Genomic DNA, 17272 nt, shown 5'->3' with positions numbered 1-17272 from the left:
ACTGTGATTTCTATAGTGTATCTCTTATAGGAAATAATTATCTCCCCTTAGCAGCACCACATAGTCCCTCACAACATTACCTAGAATTTTTTTTGAATATTTACATCTCTAGGAATTTAAAATCATCTTTTAGTATAGTAGTCATAGGTGTTGTTGCTTCTTCTTCCATCTTGCTTTTCTTACTTTATCAAAGGCACAAAACCCATCTAGTGGACGATTGGCAGTAGCATAGAATATGCAGAGACAAATAGTGGAAGTAGTTGGAAAACTTCCTTAACATCCTAACTAAATGCCTGTCATGGATCGGGTCCAAGTCTCAGACACTTGATCCCCATATGTCAACCTCTGGGAAAAAGCTTCTCCAGATATTTCAGGGTAGATGCTTCCTGACATCTGTGAACACTCAGTTATGCAGTGATAGTACAAGATTATTCAAGAAATTTCTTTCCAAGTACCTTTCTGAAAGCATTCTTCATGTCCTTATTCCTGAGGCTGAAAATGAGAGGGCTGAGGAAAGGGGTGACGACAGTGTAGGGAACTGCGATCACTGTGTCATCTCCCCCTGATGCTTCTGGCTTCAGATACACAATAGATGCAAAACCAAAGTGGATGATGACCACTGTGAGGTGGGAGGCACAGGTAGAAAAGGCCTTCTGCTTGCCCTCAGCGGAAGGGATTTTGAGGACAGTGGAAAGAATGAACACATAAGTGAGGATGATGATGAGAAAGGTGCCCATCAAACCTGACACTGACATCACTGTTACAGTGAATTCTGTGAGGTCACTGTCTAAACAGGACAGCCTCACAACAGCCCTCATATGACAAAAGAAGTGTTTGACAAGGTTGGAGTTGCAGAAAGAGCCCCTGAATATTAAAGCAGTCTCTATCACAGAGATAAAGAAGCCAACAACCCAAGCAGAGGCCACAAGCTTTCCACACACCATGTTGGTCATAAGCAAAGGATATCTGAGAGGGTTGCAGATGGCCAAGAAGCGATCATATCCCATCAAAGTAAGAATCATACAATTAGTGCCACCAAGTCCCAAGAAGAAACACATTTGCAAGCCACAACCTATGGATGAAATGCTTCTGTCCTTGGCCAGGAGATCTGCCAGCATCTTGGGGATAATGGTCAGTGTGTAGCAGGTCTCAGAGAAAGAGAGTGCACTAAGGAAGAGGTACATGGGTGTGTGCAGACATCTGTCCATCCAAGTTAGACCCATGATGGCCAGATTACCTGTGAGGGTGGGAAGGTAGAGGCAAAAGAAAACCACAAAGAGAAATGTCTGTGCATGTGGGTAAACAGAAAAGCCAACAAGGATGAACTCTTTCAGGACTGTCTGGTTGATCTTCATCATGTGAAGTTCTGAAATCCAAGGAAACAAAAAAATTCAAATTTCCATTATTCTCTGCAGTTTTGGTGTGAATAAAACAGACGATCAAATTTGCAGTTACCAATTGATTTTATATTTTATTTGGCAAAACAAGATGTGTATGTAGGTAATACTTTTCCTAATTGTCCCTTCATGTGTTTCTTCTTTATTAAGCCACCATTACTAATTACTTATTGTGACTTTTTCTGCCCTATTTTTTAAAGGAGTTTAATGGCTGATAGTAAAAAAAGAACAAAAAATACTCTAATTGCTGTCCAGATGAAGGAAATTCACATGCATAAGGTGAGTTACATTTGGATCTGATTCTAAGCCATGAAAAAATTACCAAGTAGTTAATTGACAGAATCAGGATCTGACATAGCAACTTCTACTTATAATATTGTCTGTAAGCAGCTAATAAGTGAAGTTTGATAGTTGTTTGGAATTTGGGGACTGTATTTAAACAACGGCTTATACTTACAACAGAAGATCAAAGTCATTACCTCTTCTTGAAAAAGACAATTAGGTTCTGAAATACTAAAGGAAAAGAAATAGCAAGCTCCCTTTCCTCTCTTCTAAAGGACCCTTAGGATAAATTTTGCTTAAATAGTTTGTGGATGATGTTACTAAGCAGACATTTTATGCAACTATAGATCAAGTGGCAAGAGACATTTTCTTCATTTCTTCAATGTAAAGCTCAGCATATGCAAAAAAGACAAATTCTAGTGATTCTGTATATTTCTTGATAATTCTATGTCAGATTTAATCTCATCCTCTTTAAAATTCCATGTTTGTCCTTATAGTTAATAATCCCTTATGTTTATATGACCTTGAACTATGTATTTTCTTAGCCACATGCTAACATATTTAATAACTCATTTATAGAGCCTGCATTTTGCCAAATTTGTTTGCATATTTATTCAGTTTACTCTTCAAACTGTATAGGTGAAGTGCCTAGGAGAAATATAAAATGTGTAGGGCAGCTGTAATTATTTTTTAAATTTACATTTTACATTTATAAATTTAAAATTTTTAAATTGTTTTTTAAAAATACCTACTTTAAAAATAAGATGACCATATCTATGAAGTGTCACAACTGTAACCGGAATCAAGCTGTTTTAACGTTAGTGGTATAGGATTTTCGTTTATCAATGCTTTCACCTTGAAGAAAGACTACGAGTCATATAAGTCTGTAGTTCTCAGAGTGATAATATATATGGAGCATTTTAAGAAGATATTGATTTCCAATAACTCCAATAATGAGCAGGTTATTTTAAATGTGTTGAATCTCAAAACAATGTTTTACTTTGTTATTCAGCACTGTATCTTTGGCAGAGATGGAGACTTTCCATTGTTCCTTAGATTTGGTTCAGGCAAAGATTAAGCATTTTCAGGATGGAATCTTGCTGGTCACTGAGAGTCAGAAGAGGCAGTAGGAAAATGGCCTAAATTACAAATGTTTTCATAAACAGTTCACAACATATGGACTCTACCTTAAAGGTCCCTTGGATTCTTTTGTCCTCGTGGATCTGACAAGATCTTCATTCTTTCATAGTCACACATGAGTCCCCTGACCTAATCTTGTCTATGAACCCTTTCATCTTTCTTGTTTCTCTCTCTCACTGTATCTACACTTAATCTGTGAGCGATTATCTCCAAAAAGGTAGACTATTTTTCTGTCTTCTTGCCTAAGAACCTATTATGAGGGACAGTGTCTAAATGTCCCTTCGGTTTGTTCATGAGACCTTTAAGTAACCCTCTTCAGTACCCAAACTCCATGTGAGTGTCCTTCGCGTCCAATTCCACAGTTGCAGATCATTGTTTCATTTCTCTCTATAAGCATCTTTCTGAAGGATTCTAGCTGTTTAAGAACAAAATCTCCCCCAGTTAGAAAATACTCGGTCTTTCTGTTGATCCCTAACATATTATGAAAAATTCTTTCCACTAACAGAGCTATTTACACACTAAGGTTCTAAATTCACATGACTCTTCACAATAACTCTATAAGAAAGGCGATTATATGGATTGTGGAATTAAAAGATACACTAAGTTCCCCAAAGGGAAAAAGTATACTAGCAAAATACGAAGTTGTTTTAGTAGGTGATCTCCTTGGTGCAAAGCCCAAAAGTTTTTCTGTCATACTACCTGCAAAACAGTGTGATTTCATACAATAGGCCATATTCCCTCCAAGACAGCCCAGAAAGGTTGTTTTCAAAGTTTAAAGTTCAGAAGCATTTTGAAAATACAAAGAACAATTGATACAAATTCCAGGCCAGGTCCTTTCTCATTTAGGTTTTACCCAATTGTGTAGTAAATATCTACTTAGCTAACCATCAGGAGTAAAATAGGAATGTCAATCTCCTTCTACTTTTGGCATATTCTGAACATGTGTGTATATGTGTGAATGAGGGATGTTACCATATCCCATCCAATTCTAAGTTCTCTCTGAAGTTATTGCTAAATCAACCTGTCTCAAATTTAGTTTGCCATATAGAGCCACACTGACAAAAGAAATATATATCCTTTTCAAAGTCAAAGAGAAATGGTAATTTGAGGAAAATGGTAGTGACGATTAGTTATCAAGAAAAGAGAGTCAATGCCATTCTCCCAAATGTCATGTATGAAACGAGATGCCAGTCCAGGTTCAATGCACGATGCTGGATGCTTGGGGCTGGTGCACTGGGACGACCCAGAAGGATGGTATGGGGAGGGAGGAGGGAGGAGGGTTCAGGCTGGGGAACACATGTATACCTGTGGTGGATTCATTTTGATATTTGGCAAAACTAATACAATTATGTAAGGTTTAAAAATAAAATAAAATTAAAAAAAAAAAAAGAAAAGAGAGTCAAACCATCTAGAATAATTTCCCACCTTGTGTATTTTACAATGGCTCCAATGCCAAGTCAGTATTATAGTTATATTCTTCCAAGAACGTCTTCACGTTGTTAGAAGTATGCTTTGTTCTTCACTCAAAAAAGGCAAAGATCAATTTAGTATGCAAATTACTGGTCAAAGACTCTGGACTCTGAACTTTGTCACTGTTAGTTAAGTGACCTTGGGAAAGCCCTTGCATCTTCTGAGTTTCCCGACCTGGGAAGTGAAAAAAGTGGTCCTGACTTTGGGGACATCAGTTTTCTATGGCTCCAGAGTTTTTGACATGACATGTGAGGTTAGGCCACATTTGCAATGATCAGTTCCCAACACTCACTAAATTGCAGTGACTTAGAGCCTTTACTTTTAACACTTTAGAGATATTACCTGATAATTGCCAGGGCTTGAGGTTCCTGACCTCTAGAGGTTTGTTAGGTTCTGCTTAAGAGACTCTCAGGGATTTCTTTCTTCTTTCATCAGAAGGAGGAAAAGAACTTTCTCACTCAACTTTTTAATTTGCTCTTATTAGTTGCAGGACTTTGTGTAACATGTGACTAGTAAAACTCTTCTGGGAATCTCTGGGGATTTAAAACATTCAGAGTTCATATTCTACCCATAACCAAGGCTTCCCGCTACTTCATTAGTTTTGTTTTATCAGAGAGGGAAGTCAGCTGCATCACTAGTACTCATTCCATTCACTTTTCCACTCTCCAGAAAAGGCTTTCCCTCTATTCATCAACTCCCTTCCTCTGTGGACAAAAACTATCGCCTTCCATTTCAGTAAACAAAGAATATTGTCTGCCTTTATGATAAAGAAGGAATGTTGCTAGCCATCATACCTTCAAGCTATTAGCCACTGAACTATACCCTAAGGGAAATGCAAAACAGTGAAAGGCAGGATGCTGGTCCTTCCCATAGATAAAAAGACACTAAAATAATTGATTTTAGATGTCTTGTATTTTTGTGATTAGCAGTAATTTTTTTAATGTTCAACTACATGTTCTCTACAGCAAAACAAAACAAAACAAAACAAAAAAACTCTTATATATCCTGGATTCTTCCTTACCTTTTGGGAAGTTCCACAGAGCTATATGAAAAATTGTATCCTGGCCTATCACCTTTAGAAAGTCCACTGAATACAAAATTAATGTACTTAAATCAGAATTTATTTCTCTCATACAACAGTCTTGTGACAAGCAATCCAGAATTTGCAAGGTTGATATGGTAACTTCGCTTCACAAAGTTATACAAGCCCTTGAAAACTGGTGAATTGTTTCTGCCATCCTTAAGATAAGCCTTCCATTGCTGAGTCCATAGTATCTGGTTTTCTGTTCATCAGATCAGATCAGTCGCTCAGTCGTGTCTGACTCTTTGCAACCCCATGAATCACAGCACGCCAGGCCTCCCTGTCCATGACCAACTCCTGGAGTTCACTGAGACTCACGTCCATCGAGTCAGTCATGCCATCCAGCCATCTCATCCTCTGTCATCCCTTTCTCCTCTTGCCCCCAATCCCTCCCAGCACCAGAGGCTTTTCCAATGAGTCAACTCTTCGCATGAGGTGGCCAAAGTACTGGAGTTTCAGCTTTAGCATCATTCCTTCCAAAGAAATCCCAGTGCTGAGATCCTTCAGAATGGACTGGTTGGATCTCCTTGCAGTCCAAGGGACTCTCAAGAGTCTTCTCCAACACCACAGTTCAAAAGCATCAATTCTTCAGCGTTCAGCCATCTTCACAGTCGAACTCTCACATCCATACATGACCACAGGAAAAACCATAGCCTTGACTAGACGAACCCTTGTTGCCAATGTTTCTGCTTTTGAATACGCTATCTAGGTTGGTCATAACTTTCCTTCCAAGGAGTAAGCATCTTTTAATTTCATGGCTGCAGTTACCATCTGCAGTGATTTTGGAGCCCAGAAAAATAAAGTCTGACACTGCTTCCACTGTTTCCCCATCTATTTCCCATGAAGTGATGGGACCGGACGCCATGATCTTCATTTTCTGAATGTTGAGCTTTAAGCCAACTTTTTCACTCTCCACTTTCACTTTCATCAAGAGGCTTTTGAGTTCCTCTTCACTTTCTGCCATAAGGGTGGTGTCATCTGCATATCTGAGGTTATTGATATTTCTCCCGGCAATCTTGATTCCAGTTTGTGTTTCTTCTAGTCCAGCGTTTCTCATGATGTACTCTGCATATAAGTTAAATAAGCAGGGTGACAATATACAGCCTTAACAAACTCCTTTTCCTATTTGGAACCAGTCTGTTGTTCCATGTCCAGTTCTAACTGTTGCTTCCTGACCTGCATAGAAATTTCTCAAGAGGCAGATCAGGTGGTCTGGTATTCCCATCTCTTTCAGAATTTTCCACAGTTTATTGTGATCCACACAGTCAAAGGCTTTGGCATAGTCAATAAAGCAGAAATAGATGTTTTTCTGTTCATAGCCATCAGTAAATCAGAAAGAGAGACATCATTCTTAAGGGATAAACCTAGAAGTTACACCTATCATTTAAGCTTATAAGCTTGGCAACAAAGGAGGCTAAGAATATAGAAGCTACTGTATTTGACCATCTGTGTACCCTGCTATAATTTCAGAGGATTCTATTATTAAAAATATTGAGAGAATACTTTCAATCACTTGCTATAGGTCTACTCAGCTGACAGTTCCTTTTTGTGGTAGTTTTGGAATTTTTTGTCTTTTTAGGAATCTGTCTATATCATCTAACTTATCTAATTTATTAGTCTGCAAATGTTCATAATATTTACTTATAATTCTTTTTATTTCTGGAAGTTCAATAACAATATCATTTCTGAGTTCCATAATTTAAATTATCTGAGTTTTTTTTTTTTTTGGTCTTGATCAATTGAGCAAATGTTTATCAATTTTGTTGATCTTTTTGATCTCTTGTTAAAAATCAAAAGAAGCAGCTTTTGGTTTCATCGACTTAAAAGTTTTTCTTTTATCCTACTATTTAAATTTTTTTTTCTTTAAATTTTACTCCCCGCCCCCCTACCACCACCTTCTATTTGCTTTAGGTTTACTTTGCTGTTCTCACAATGTCTTATGGTATAAGATTATGTTGCTTATTTGCCATCTTTCCAAATCCTGAAAGATGATGCTGTGAAAGTACTGCACTCAATATGCCAGCAAATTTGGAAAATTCAAACTCCCATATGATTGTAACCATACATTTTTTTCCTATTATACATCTGTGACTCTACTTCTATTTAGTAAATAAGTTCATTTACCCCTTTTTTAATTTTAGATTCCATATATAAGCAATATATATTTGTGCGTGCTTTTTTTTGTATCTAACTTCCTTTCCTCAGTATGACAGTCTCTACATACATCCATGTTGCTGCAAATGGCATTATTTTTTTGTAGCTGAGCAATATTCCATTGTACATATGTATCACATCTTCTTTATCTATTTCTTTGCTGTTGGACATTCAGGTTGCTTCCATATTCTAGATATTGTAAATAGTGCTGCAATGAACATTGTGAGGTTTACATCTTCTTAAAGTATGGTTTTCTCCAGGTGCATGCTCAGGAATGGAATTGCTAATAATACTGTAGCTCTATTTTTTTTTTTTTAAGGAAACTCTGTACTGTACTGCTCTTCATAGTGGCCACCATAAGAAATTCTTTAAGAAAATCTGTTACTATACTTTTTAAATCAAGTATTTCCATGTGGACAATCTTAAATTTCTATTTTATTTATTGGTATTATATTTGATTAATATTATTATGATACCTTTCTTTACTTCTTTTTTTTAAGTCTTTAAATATATTTATTCAATAAAATGATGACTTTGAAGGTTTTTACTTTTCAGTATGTCATCTAGTCACACTCACAGGAATTTCTTGTTGCCTGATTTCTTTTCTGGTAATATGTGATACATTTCTGCTGCTTTCCATGTATCTTACTTTTGTTGTTGTTTAAAACTGGATATTTTAGATAACATATTGAAGAAACTTTGTTTATTGCCCCACCCCCTTACACATCCCTGGGCCTTATATTTGTTATTTTTTCTAATATCTGTTTAGTGACTATCTTGATTATTTTAGTGAAATTTCTCCTTCCCAGCCTTTTACAGTGTTAGTTCTCTGATGTGGCCTATCAGGGGCAGAGTCTTAGTTATGCCCACATTCACTCTGGGGTGAATGGTTTGGTTAACAGTCACTTTGGATGTCCTTTTCTTGGCCTTATGCACCTGTTAGCCTACTGAATGCTCTATTGTTTTCAACCCTGCCCTAGAACATAAATTGTTCCACAGAAGAATGAAACAAAATTCAGTCTCCTATGAAGGAATGGGCTTCCTTGGTGGGTCTGATGGTAAAGAATCTGCCTGCAATGGAGAACACCTGGCTTGGATCCCTGTGGGAAGATTCCCTGGAGAAGGAAATAGCTACCCACTCCAGTATTCTTGCCTCGAGAATTTCATGGACAGAGGAGCATGAAGGAATAGTTTCTGAGGTCAGTGTTAAAGATTTGCTCTGTTTCAGGGAGGACTGTTTGTTATCCTTTCCCCCTTGTTGAAAGAGCTTTTTAAATGAGGCTGAGATATTGAAGTAGAAACATCTTGTCTGGGGACATTCAGCAACAATATGACTGAACCCTCTAGAAATCCTTTATGAGAAGGGAGTCACTTGAATATGTAGACAAAGAAAGTCTCTTGTCAATTCATTAAATAGAGGATGTTGTAGTCACCAAGCCATCAACCTCTGATGGTGCACCCTAATGGAATTCAGGAAGGAGAAAAACAGAATACCGGCCCTAGATACTTACGGTGCATATCAAAGGAATAGTTTCCATGAGACTAAACCCTTTCATCTTCTCATACATAGAAACATTATAAATTCGTTTACTTGAGGTGCCTTTTTTCTCTAACTAACAGAAATCTTTGGATACTCCAACTCCCTTTTTTGCATAAACTTCTATATATCCTGAGTCCTCCCCTACCTCTTCAGAACAGGTAGAACAGCTACCTGAGAGCCTGTCTTTAAGGATTAAATCCTCCGTATATCTGCCAAATAAAACATATTTCTCAACTTTTAGGTAATGCATATATATATTTTTTTATTTGACCAGTACTCTCATATATTCATGAAAGCCTTAGGCTATGTCATATCGTGAATGTGTGCCTTTCATAAGAAGAATGTGAGTAGCCTAGAAGGAAATCCTATGTATTTTGTGTTTTTGTTTTCACTGTGGCTAGGGCAGTTTGTCGAACACAGTAAGTCTCAATACATGATGTAATGATGTTGCTGTAAATCTCTACCAGATGAATGTTATTCTCTGTCCTGACAAGAAATGGCAAAGTCCCAAGGCACAACTTCCACCCTCCAAGTTGTCCGTTCTGGCTAAGAGGAGGCAGATCTCAGTTGACAGCTCCTTCAGGGCCAGGTTCCCATATCCTGTCCAGCTGTCATCCCTGAGAGAGCCAGGAATCCAACCCAAATGGTGTTCAGTCTCCTCAGGTCACCCAAATGGGGAAACCAAGTCTCACAGACTGTGGCCCAGAAAGACAACCCACTGCTAGTGGGTCACAGAGATAGGAATGGGGTTGAGGGGGGAGGTTCACTGTTCCTCAAGGTCTGGGCCACAGCTAGTAGAGCCCTTTAGTGAGGGCTCTGCAGCCCAGCAGGACATAGCCCCCCATCTCTTCCCTGGGCCCTCGAGCTCACCTACTAGCCCAAGGCTGGGTAAGCTGGAGGACCTCCAGGAGGAGGCCTGAATCTGCCTCTTACCTCACTCTCCACCTGATGACTACCACACCACTGATATTTGATTGAATCCCTTCCCCATTGGTCCCTCATTGACAGTTACCAGTGGGCAGGGCCCGCTGCAGTGCTGACCAATAGCTGAGCAGGACAACTAACTCAGTGCTCATTGACGGTTGGTTGATTGTGGGTAGGGCTGACAGGCACAGTGGCTGAGAAAGACCTGTTGCCTAGTAACAGGGTGCAGAATAAGGAGGCATAGCAATAGCTACTTGCTAAGGGCTGTGCTCTTCAGTGCTCATCCTGCTCTGTTACACAACCAACTTTGTAATGTTTCAGAGGGCCCTTAAGGCATCTCAGAGAAAAATAGTAGGGAGAAGGCAATGGCACCCCACTCCAGCACTCTTGCCTGGAAAATCCCATGGATGGAGGAGCCTGGTAGGCTCCAGTCCATGGGGTCGCTAAGAGTCAGACACGACTGAGCGACTTCACTTTCACTTTTCACTTTCATGCATTGGAGAAGGAAATGGCAATCCACTCCAGTGTTCTTGCCTGGAGAATCCCAGGGACAGAGGAGCCTGGTGGGCTGCCATCTATGGGGTCGCACAGAGTCGGACACAACTGAAGCGACTTAGCAGCAGCAGTAGCAGCAAAGATTGTTTGGTGTGTTGAATTACGTAGGAAGCATTGTCAAGGCATAATAAGCTTCCTCAGTTATACTCTGGATGAGTTTTGTTAGTATAGACATTGTTGAAATTATATAGTTTCTGAAATTAAGATATGTCCTAGTGTAATGTCATAATTCTAGTTGTTATCTTAAATGTATGTTACAGCAACTTGGTTAAGCTTCTTTGTCAAACATCTTAATCACATCTTTAACTTTGACCTTTAAGTCTTTTGTCAATTATAGACAGTTATTGTACTCTGATACTTTGTCAAAAGTGCTTCATCCTTAAGAAAATTCATAGGAGAGACTTTTAAAACATTCAGGTCTATGACAAATTTCACATCACACTGCTGAACTGGGTAAGAAATTTAAGTCTAATGGAAACTCTGGTTTCATAAAACTGTTAGCAAAAAGGGTTAGTTACATGGAACTGGGTACACTGATGAATGTGATTATAATTTTTTGGTTTTGTCTGGACTATTACTGGTTTTTAATCTATGTCTTCTAGATATAGGGTGACTTTTCCCCTTAAGCTAATTATGATGTATAGCAACTTGGTTAATAATACTTTTGTAAGTAAAATTGAAACATTAATCTTGCTGTATCTGATCTCTCCAGAAATTCCAAACTCATAGGTTCCCAACAGTCTTATCAAATAAATAAAGAAGGTCACTACCAGACTGGTGATATTTTTTGGGACTTCAAAAGGAGAAATTTATCCAAATTTGTAAGGCAAAATCTGTGACAAGCCCTTGGTTTGGATTTCTTGGCCCTCAGAGGCCTTTTAAAAATTCAATATGAGATTCTTTATGAAAAATTCTAACACAGCCAATTTAAAAGAGCCTATATGATCAATATAAGTAACCAGGCCAACCTTGTTGAAATCAGACTTAATTTGCAAACAAATTAATCTTAATTTGGCTATATTTGGTAAAAATTAGGATGATTTTAGATAGAAAAGATAATGTTTCAATGTATATCTAATTCTGATTCTGTTAATTGAGGTGTGCATTAACTAAAGTCTGAGACAGCCCCTTGTTTTCACGCTACATAATTGCAAAGTTTAATTGAATTGTTAAAAGGATATTCCAAAGTTGTTTCTGAAGAATACAGTACCCTATGTTAGCATGAAGCAGTTACAAACCCAGACCTTTGCTCCTAACTCCATAGAAATGAAATAATATCTGACAGTCCACACCAACACACAAATAGTCAAATTTCTGAAAACTAAAGCCAAGGCGGGGGTGGGAAAACAACTCGAAATCACTGAGAAAAAGAAATGACAGCTTACTTAGAAACATAATTTGAAGAACGAAGATTTTTCATCAGAAACAGTAGAAAGAATGTTTCAGAGAAATGAAAATCTTTGTTAGCTAATGGGTAGCATGCATTTCTAAAATTCCATAAACGTGGGTTCTTTTTTGTTTGTTTGTTTTGTTTTTTGTTTGTTTTTCTTAAACATAAATTTATTTATTTTAATTGGGGGTCAATTACTTTACAATATTGTATTGGTTTTGCCATACATCAACATGAATCTGCCACGGGTGTACACGTGTTCCCCATCCAGAACGCTCCTTCCACATCCCTCCCTGTACCATCCCTCTGGGTCATCCCAGTGCATCAGCCCAAAGCATCCAGTATTATGCATCAAACCTGGACCGGCGATTCATTTCATATATGATATTATACATGTTTCCATGACATTCTCCCAAATCATCCCACCCTCTCCCTCTCCTACAGAGTACAAAAGACTGTTCTACACATCTGTGTCTCTTTTGCTGTCTCACATACAGGGTTATCATTACCATCTTTCTAAATTCCATATATATGCATTAGTATATTGTATTGGTGTTTTTCTTTCTGGCTTACTTTACTCTGTATAATAGGCTCCAGTTTCACCCACCTCATTAGAACTGATTCAAATGTATTCTTTTTAATGGCTAAATAATACTCCATTGTGTATATGTACCACAGCTTTCTTATCCATTCATCTGCTGATGGACATCTAGGTTGCTTCCATGTCCTGGCTATTATAAACAGTGCTGTGATGAACATTGGGGTACATGTGTCTCTTTCCCTTCTGGTTTCCATGGTGTGTATGCCCAGTAGTGGGATATCTGGGTCATAAGGCAGTTTTATTTCCAGTTTCTTAAGGAATCTCCACACTGTTCTCCATAGTGGCTGTATTAGCTTGCATTCCCACCAACAGTGTAAGAGGGTTCCCTTTTCTCCACATCCTCTCCAGCATTTATTGCTTGTAGACTTTTCAATCGCAGCCATTCTGACTGGCGTGAAATGGTACCTCATAGTGGTTTTGATTTGCATTTCTCTGATAATGAGTGATGTTGAGTATCTTTTCATGTGTTTGTTAGCCATCTGTATGTCTTCTTTGGAGAAATGTCTGTTTAGTTCTTTGGCCCACCTTTTGATTGGGTTGTTTATTTTTCTGGAATTGAGCTGCAGGAGTTGCTCGTATATTTTTGAGATCAGTTGTTTGTCCGTTGCTTCATTTGCTATTATTTTCTCCCATTCTGAAGGCTGTCTTTTCACCTTGCTTAGAGTTTCCTTTGTTGTGCAGAAGCTTTTAATTTTAATTAGGTCCCAATTGTTTATTTTTGCTTTTATTTCCAATATTCTGAGAGATGGGTCATAGAGGATCCTGCTGTGATTTATGTCGGAGAGTGTTTTGCCTATGTTCTCCTCTAAGAGTTTTATAGTTTCTGGTCTTAAGTTTAGATCTTTAATCCATTTTGAGTTTATTTTTGTGTATGGTGTTAGAAAGTGTTCTAGTTTCATTCTTTTACAAGTGGTTGACCAGTTTTCCCAGCACCACTTGTTAAAGAGATTGTCTTTAATCCATTGTATATTCTTGCCTCCTTTGTCAAAGATAAGGTGGCCATAGGTGCATGGATTTGTCTCTGGGCTTTCTATTTTGTTCCATTGATCTATATTTCTGTCTTTGTGCCAGTACCATACTGTCTTGATGACTGTGGCTTTGTAGTAGAGCCTGAAATCAGGCAGGTTGATCCCTCCAGTTCCATTTTTCTTTCTCAAGATTCCTTTGGCTATTTGAGATTTTTTGTATTTTCATACAAATTTTGAAATTATTTGTTCTAGCTCTGTGAAAAATACTGTTGGTAGCTTGACAGGGATTGCACTGAATCTATAGATTGTTTTGGGTAGTATACTCATTTTCACTATATTGATTCTTCTGATCCATGAACACGGTATATTTCTCCATATATTAGTGTCCCCTTTGATTTCTTTCACCAGTGTTTTATAGTACATTAACAAATTGAAAAATAAAAGCCATATGATTATCTCAATAGATGCAGAGAAAGCCTTTGACAAAATTCAACACCCATTTATAAAACCTCTCCAGAAAGCAGAAATAGAAGGAACATTCCTCAACATAATAAAAGCTATATATGACAAACCCACAGCAAACATTATCCTCAATGGTGAAAAATAGAAAGTGTTTCCCCTAAAGTCAGGAACAAGATAAGGGTGCCCACTTTCACCATTACTACTCAACATAGTTTTGGAAGTTTTGGCCACAGCAGTCAGAGCATAAAAAGAAATAAAAGGAATCCAAATTGGAAAAGAAGAAGTAAAACTCTCACTGTTTGCAGATGACATGATCCTCTACATAGAAAACCCTAAGGACTCCACCAGAAAATTGCTAGAGCTAATCAATGGATACAGTAAAGTTGCAGGATATAAAATCAATGCACAGTAATCCCTTGCATTCCTATACACTAATAATGAGAAAATAGAAAGAGAAATAAGGAAACAATTCCATTCACCATTGCAATGAAAAGAATAAAATACTTAGGAATATATCTACCTAAAGAAATGTGAGTTCTAAAAAAAAAAAAAAAAACTTCCCAGAGTAATCATCTTCATCTTAATATTACATAACTGGCCAAAAAGCAGCTGTAAATGATGTAACACTAATAATTATTTTATTTCAAGCTTTTACTTTTTAAGTTTTTAATTTACCTTTTATTGAAATAATGAGGAAACACTGATTTATAACATGTAAATTTCACGTGCACAGCATTATATGTTGACTTCTGTATACACTATAGCATGGTAGCCATCAAAAATTTAGTTTCTGTCTATTATTACATAATTGAACCCGTTTATCCAGTTCTCCCTCTTCCTGATTGCTTCCCTTCTAATAACCACTGCCTTGTTTGCATATCTATGTGTTTCTTTTTGTTTGCGTTTGTTTTGTTCACAGATTTTGTTTGCTTGTTTGCTTTATATTTCACATTGTAAACTTTTAAAATGAGAAAGAATACCAACTTTCAATTAAGACACAACTGAGGATATAATATAATGGGAAATATCAAGCCACCTGATGCAAAGAGCTGACTCATTTGAAAAGACCCAGATGCTGGGAAAGATTGAAGGCAGGAGGAGAAGGGGATGACAGAGAATGAGATGGTTGGATGTCATCACCGAGTTAATGGACTTGGGTTTTGGTGGACTCCGGCAGCTGGTGATGGACAGGGAGGCCTGGCGTGCTGCGGTTCATGGGGTTGCAAGGAGTCAGACATGACTAAGCAACTGAACTGAACGGAACTGAACTGACAGATATGCATATGATACCACTGTACTGGCAAACAGTGAAGAGGAGCTAAAGAGTCTCTTGATGAGGGTAAAAGAGGAGAGTGAAAAAGCTGGCTTAAACCCAGCATTCAAAAAACTAAAATCGTGGCATCTGGTACCATCACTTCATGGCAAATAGACAGGGAAAAGAAGAAATAGGGATGTATTTATTTTCTTGGGCTCCAAAATCACTGCAGACAGTGACTATAGCCACAAGATTAAAAGACACTTGTTCCTAGGAAGAAAAGTTATGACAAAACTAGACAATGTATTAAAAAACAGAGACATCATTTTGCTGACAGAGATCCATATAGCCAAAATTATTTTTTTTCAGTAGTCATATACATATGTAAGAGTTGAATAATGAAGAAGGCTAAGTGCTGAAGAACTGATATTTTCAAATTGTGGTGCTGGAGAAGACTCTTGAGAGTCACTTGGACTATAAAGACAGCAAACCAATCAATCCTAAAGGAAACCATCCCTGAATATTCATTAGTAGGACTGATGCTGACCAAGAACTTCCAGATGTTCAAGTTGGATTCAGAAAAGGATTGAATTTTTTAGAAAAGGTTGAATTTAGGAAACAAGAGATCAAATTGCCAACACCCATTGGATCATAGAAATTTTTCCAGAAAACAAACATCTACTTCTACTTCACTGTAAAAAAGCCTTTGACTGTGTGCATCACAACAAACTGGAAGATTCTTGAAGAGATAGGAATACAAGACCACCTCACTGGCCTCTGAGAAATCTGTATGCAGGTCAAGAAGCAACTGTTAGGACCGGACATGGAACAATAGACTGGTTCAAAATGGGAAAGGAGTATGTCAAGGCTGTATATTGTCACCTTGCATATTTAACTTATATGCAAAGTACATCATGTGAAATGCCAGACTGGATGAAGCTCAAACTGAATCAAGATTGCAAGGAGAAATATCAGTAACCTTAGATATGCAGATGACACCACCCTTATGGCAGAAAGTGAAGAAAAACTAAAGAGCCTCTTGATGAAAGTGAAAGAGGAGAGTGAAAAAATTGGCTTACAACTCAACATTCAAAAAACCATGATCATGGCATCTGGTCCTGTCACTTCATGACTGATCAATGGAGAAACAATGTAAAGAGTAACAGACTTTATTTTCTTGGGCTTCCAAATCATTGCAGATGGTGACTGCAGCCATGAAATTAAAAGACATTTGCTCCTTGGAGGAAAAGCTATGACAAACCTAGATAGCATATTAAAAAGCAGAGACATTATTTTGCCAAAAAGGTCCATCTAGTCAAGGCTATGGTTTTTTTCCAGTAGTCATGCATGGATGTGAGAGTTGGACCATAAAGAAAGCTGAGAGCCAAATAATTGGTGTTTTTGAACTGTGGTATTGAAGAAGACTCTTGAGAGTCCCTTGGACAGCAAGGAGATCAAACCAGTCTATCCTGAAGGAAATGAGCCCTGAATATTCATTGGAAGGACTGATGCTGAAGCTGAAGCTCCAATACTTTGGCCACTTCATATGAAGAACTGACTCATTAGGAAAGACCCTGATGCTGGGAAAAATTTAAAGTAGGAGAAGGTGAGGAAAGAAGGTGAGATAGATAGCATCACTGACTCAATGGACATGAATTTGGGCAAACCCGGGAGATAGTGAAGGACAGAGGAACCTGGCATGCTTTCCAGTCCATCCAATTGGAAAGAGCTGGACCCAACTTAGTGACTGAACAACAATTTAAGATGTACAACTTGATGATTCACTGTAGGTTTACATTGTGAAATAATCATTAAAATCAAACTTATTAACATGTCCATCATCTCATGAAATTACAATTTTTTTGGTGCATGTGGTGAGGAAACTTATGATATACCCTGCTGACAAATTTTACATATACAGTCCAGTATTTTTACCTATAGTCACCATTCTATACATTAGATCTCCAGAAGTGATTCATCTTGTATAACTGAAACACCTCTTACAAACATCTCCCCATTTCTCCCTCCCCACAGTGCCTAGTAACCACCATGC

The 17272-nt window shown here is 37.8% G+C and overlaps 1 protein-coding gene across 1 annotated transcript; it reads right to left on the bottom strand.

Annotated features, from left to right (window-relative positions):
* Positions 1–428: 428 nt before the first annotated feature.
* On the bottom strand, positions 429–1443 carry LOC133245074 (olfactory receptor 10X1). The gene has a single exon (XM_061412982.1). The coding sequence runs from the start codon at positions 1356–1358 to the stop codon at positions 429–431; it is 930 nt and encodes a 309-aa protein (XP_061268966.1). The 5' UTR covers positions 1359–1443.
* Positions 1444–17272: the final 15829 nt, after the last annotated feature.

The sequence above is a fragment of the Bos javanicus genome, chromosome 3, assembly GCF_032452875.1.
Source record: "Bos javanicus breed banteng chromosome 3, ARS-OSU_banteng_1.0, whole genome shotgun sequence".
NCBI classification, from domain to species: Eukaryota; Metazoa; Chordata; class Mammalia; order Artiodactyla; family Bovidae; genus Bos; species Bos javanicus.
Note: the sequence above shows the minus strand (reverse complement) of the source record. Positions and strands in the feature narration are given on the sequence as shown.

Bases quoted from the DNA above. Each gene is read 5' to 3' on its own strand.
- LOC133245074 (XM_061412982.1), bottom strand. From the start codon at position 1,358: ATGATGAAGATCAACCAGACAGTCCTGAAAGAGTTCATCCTTGTTGGC.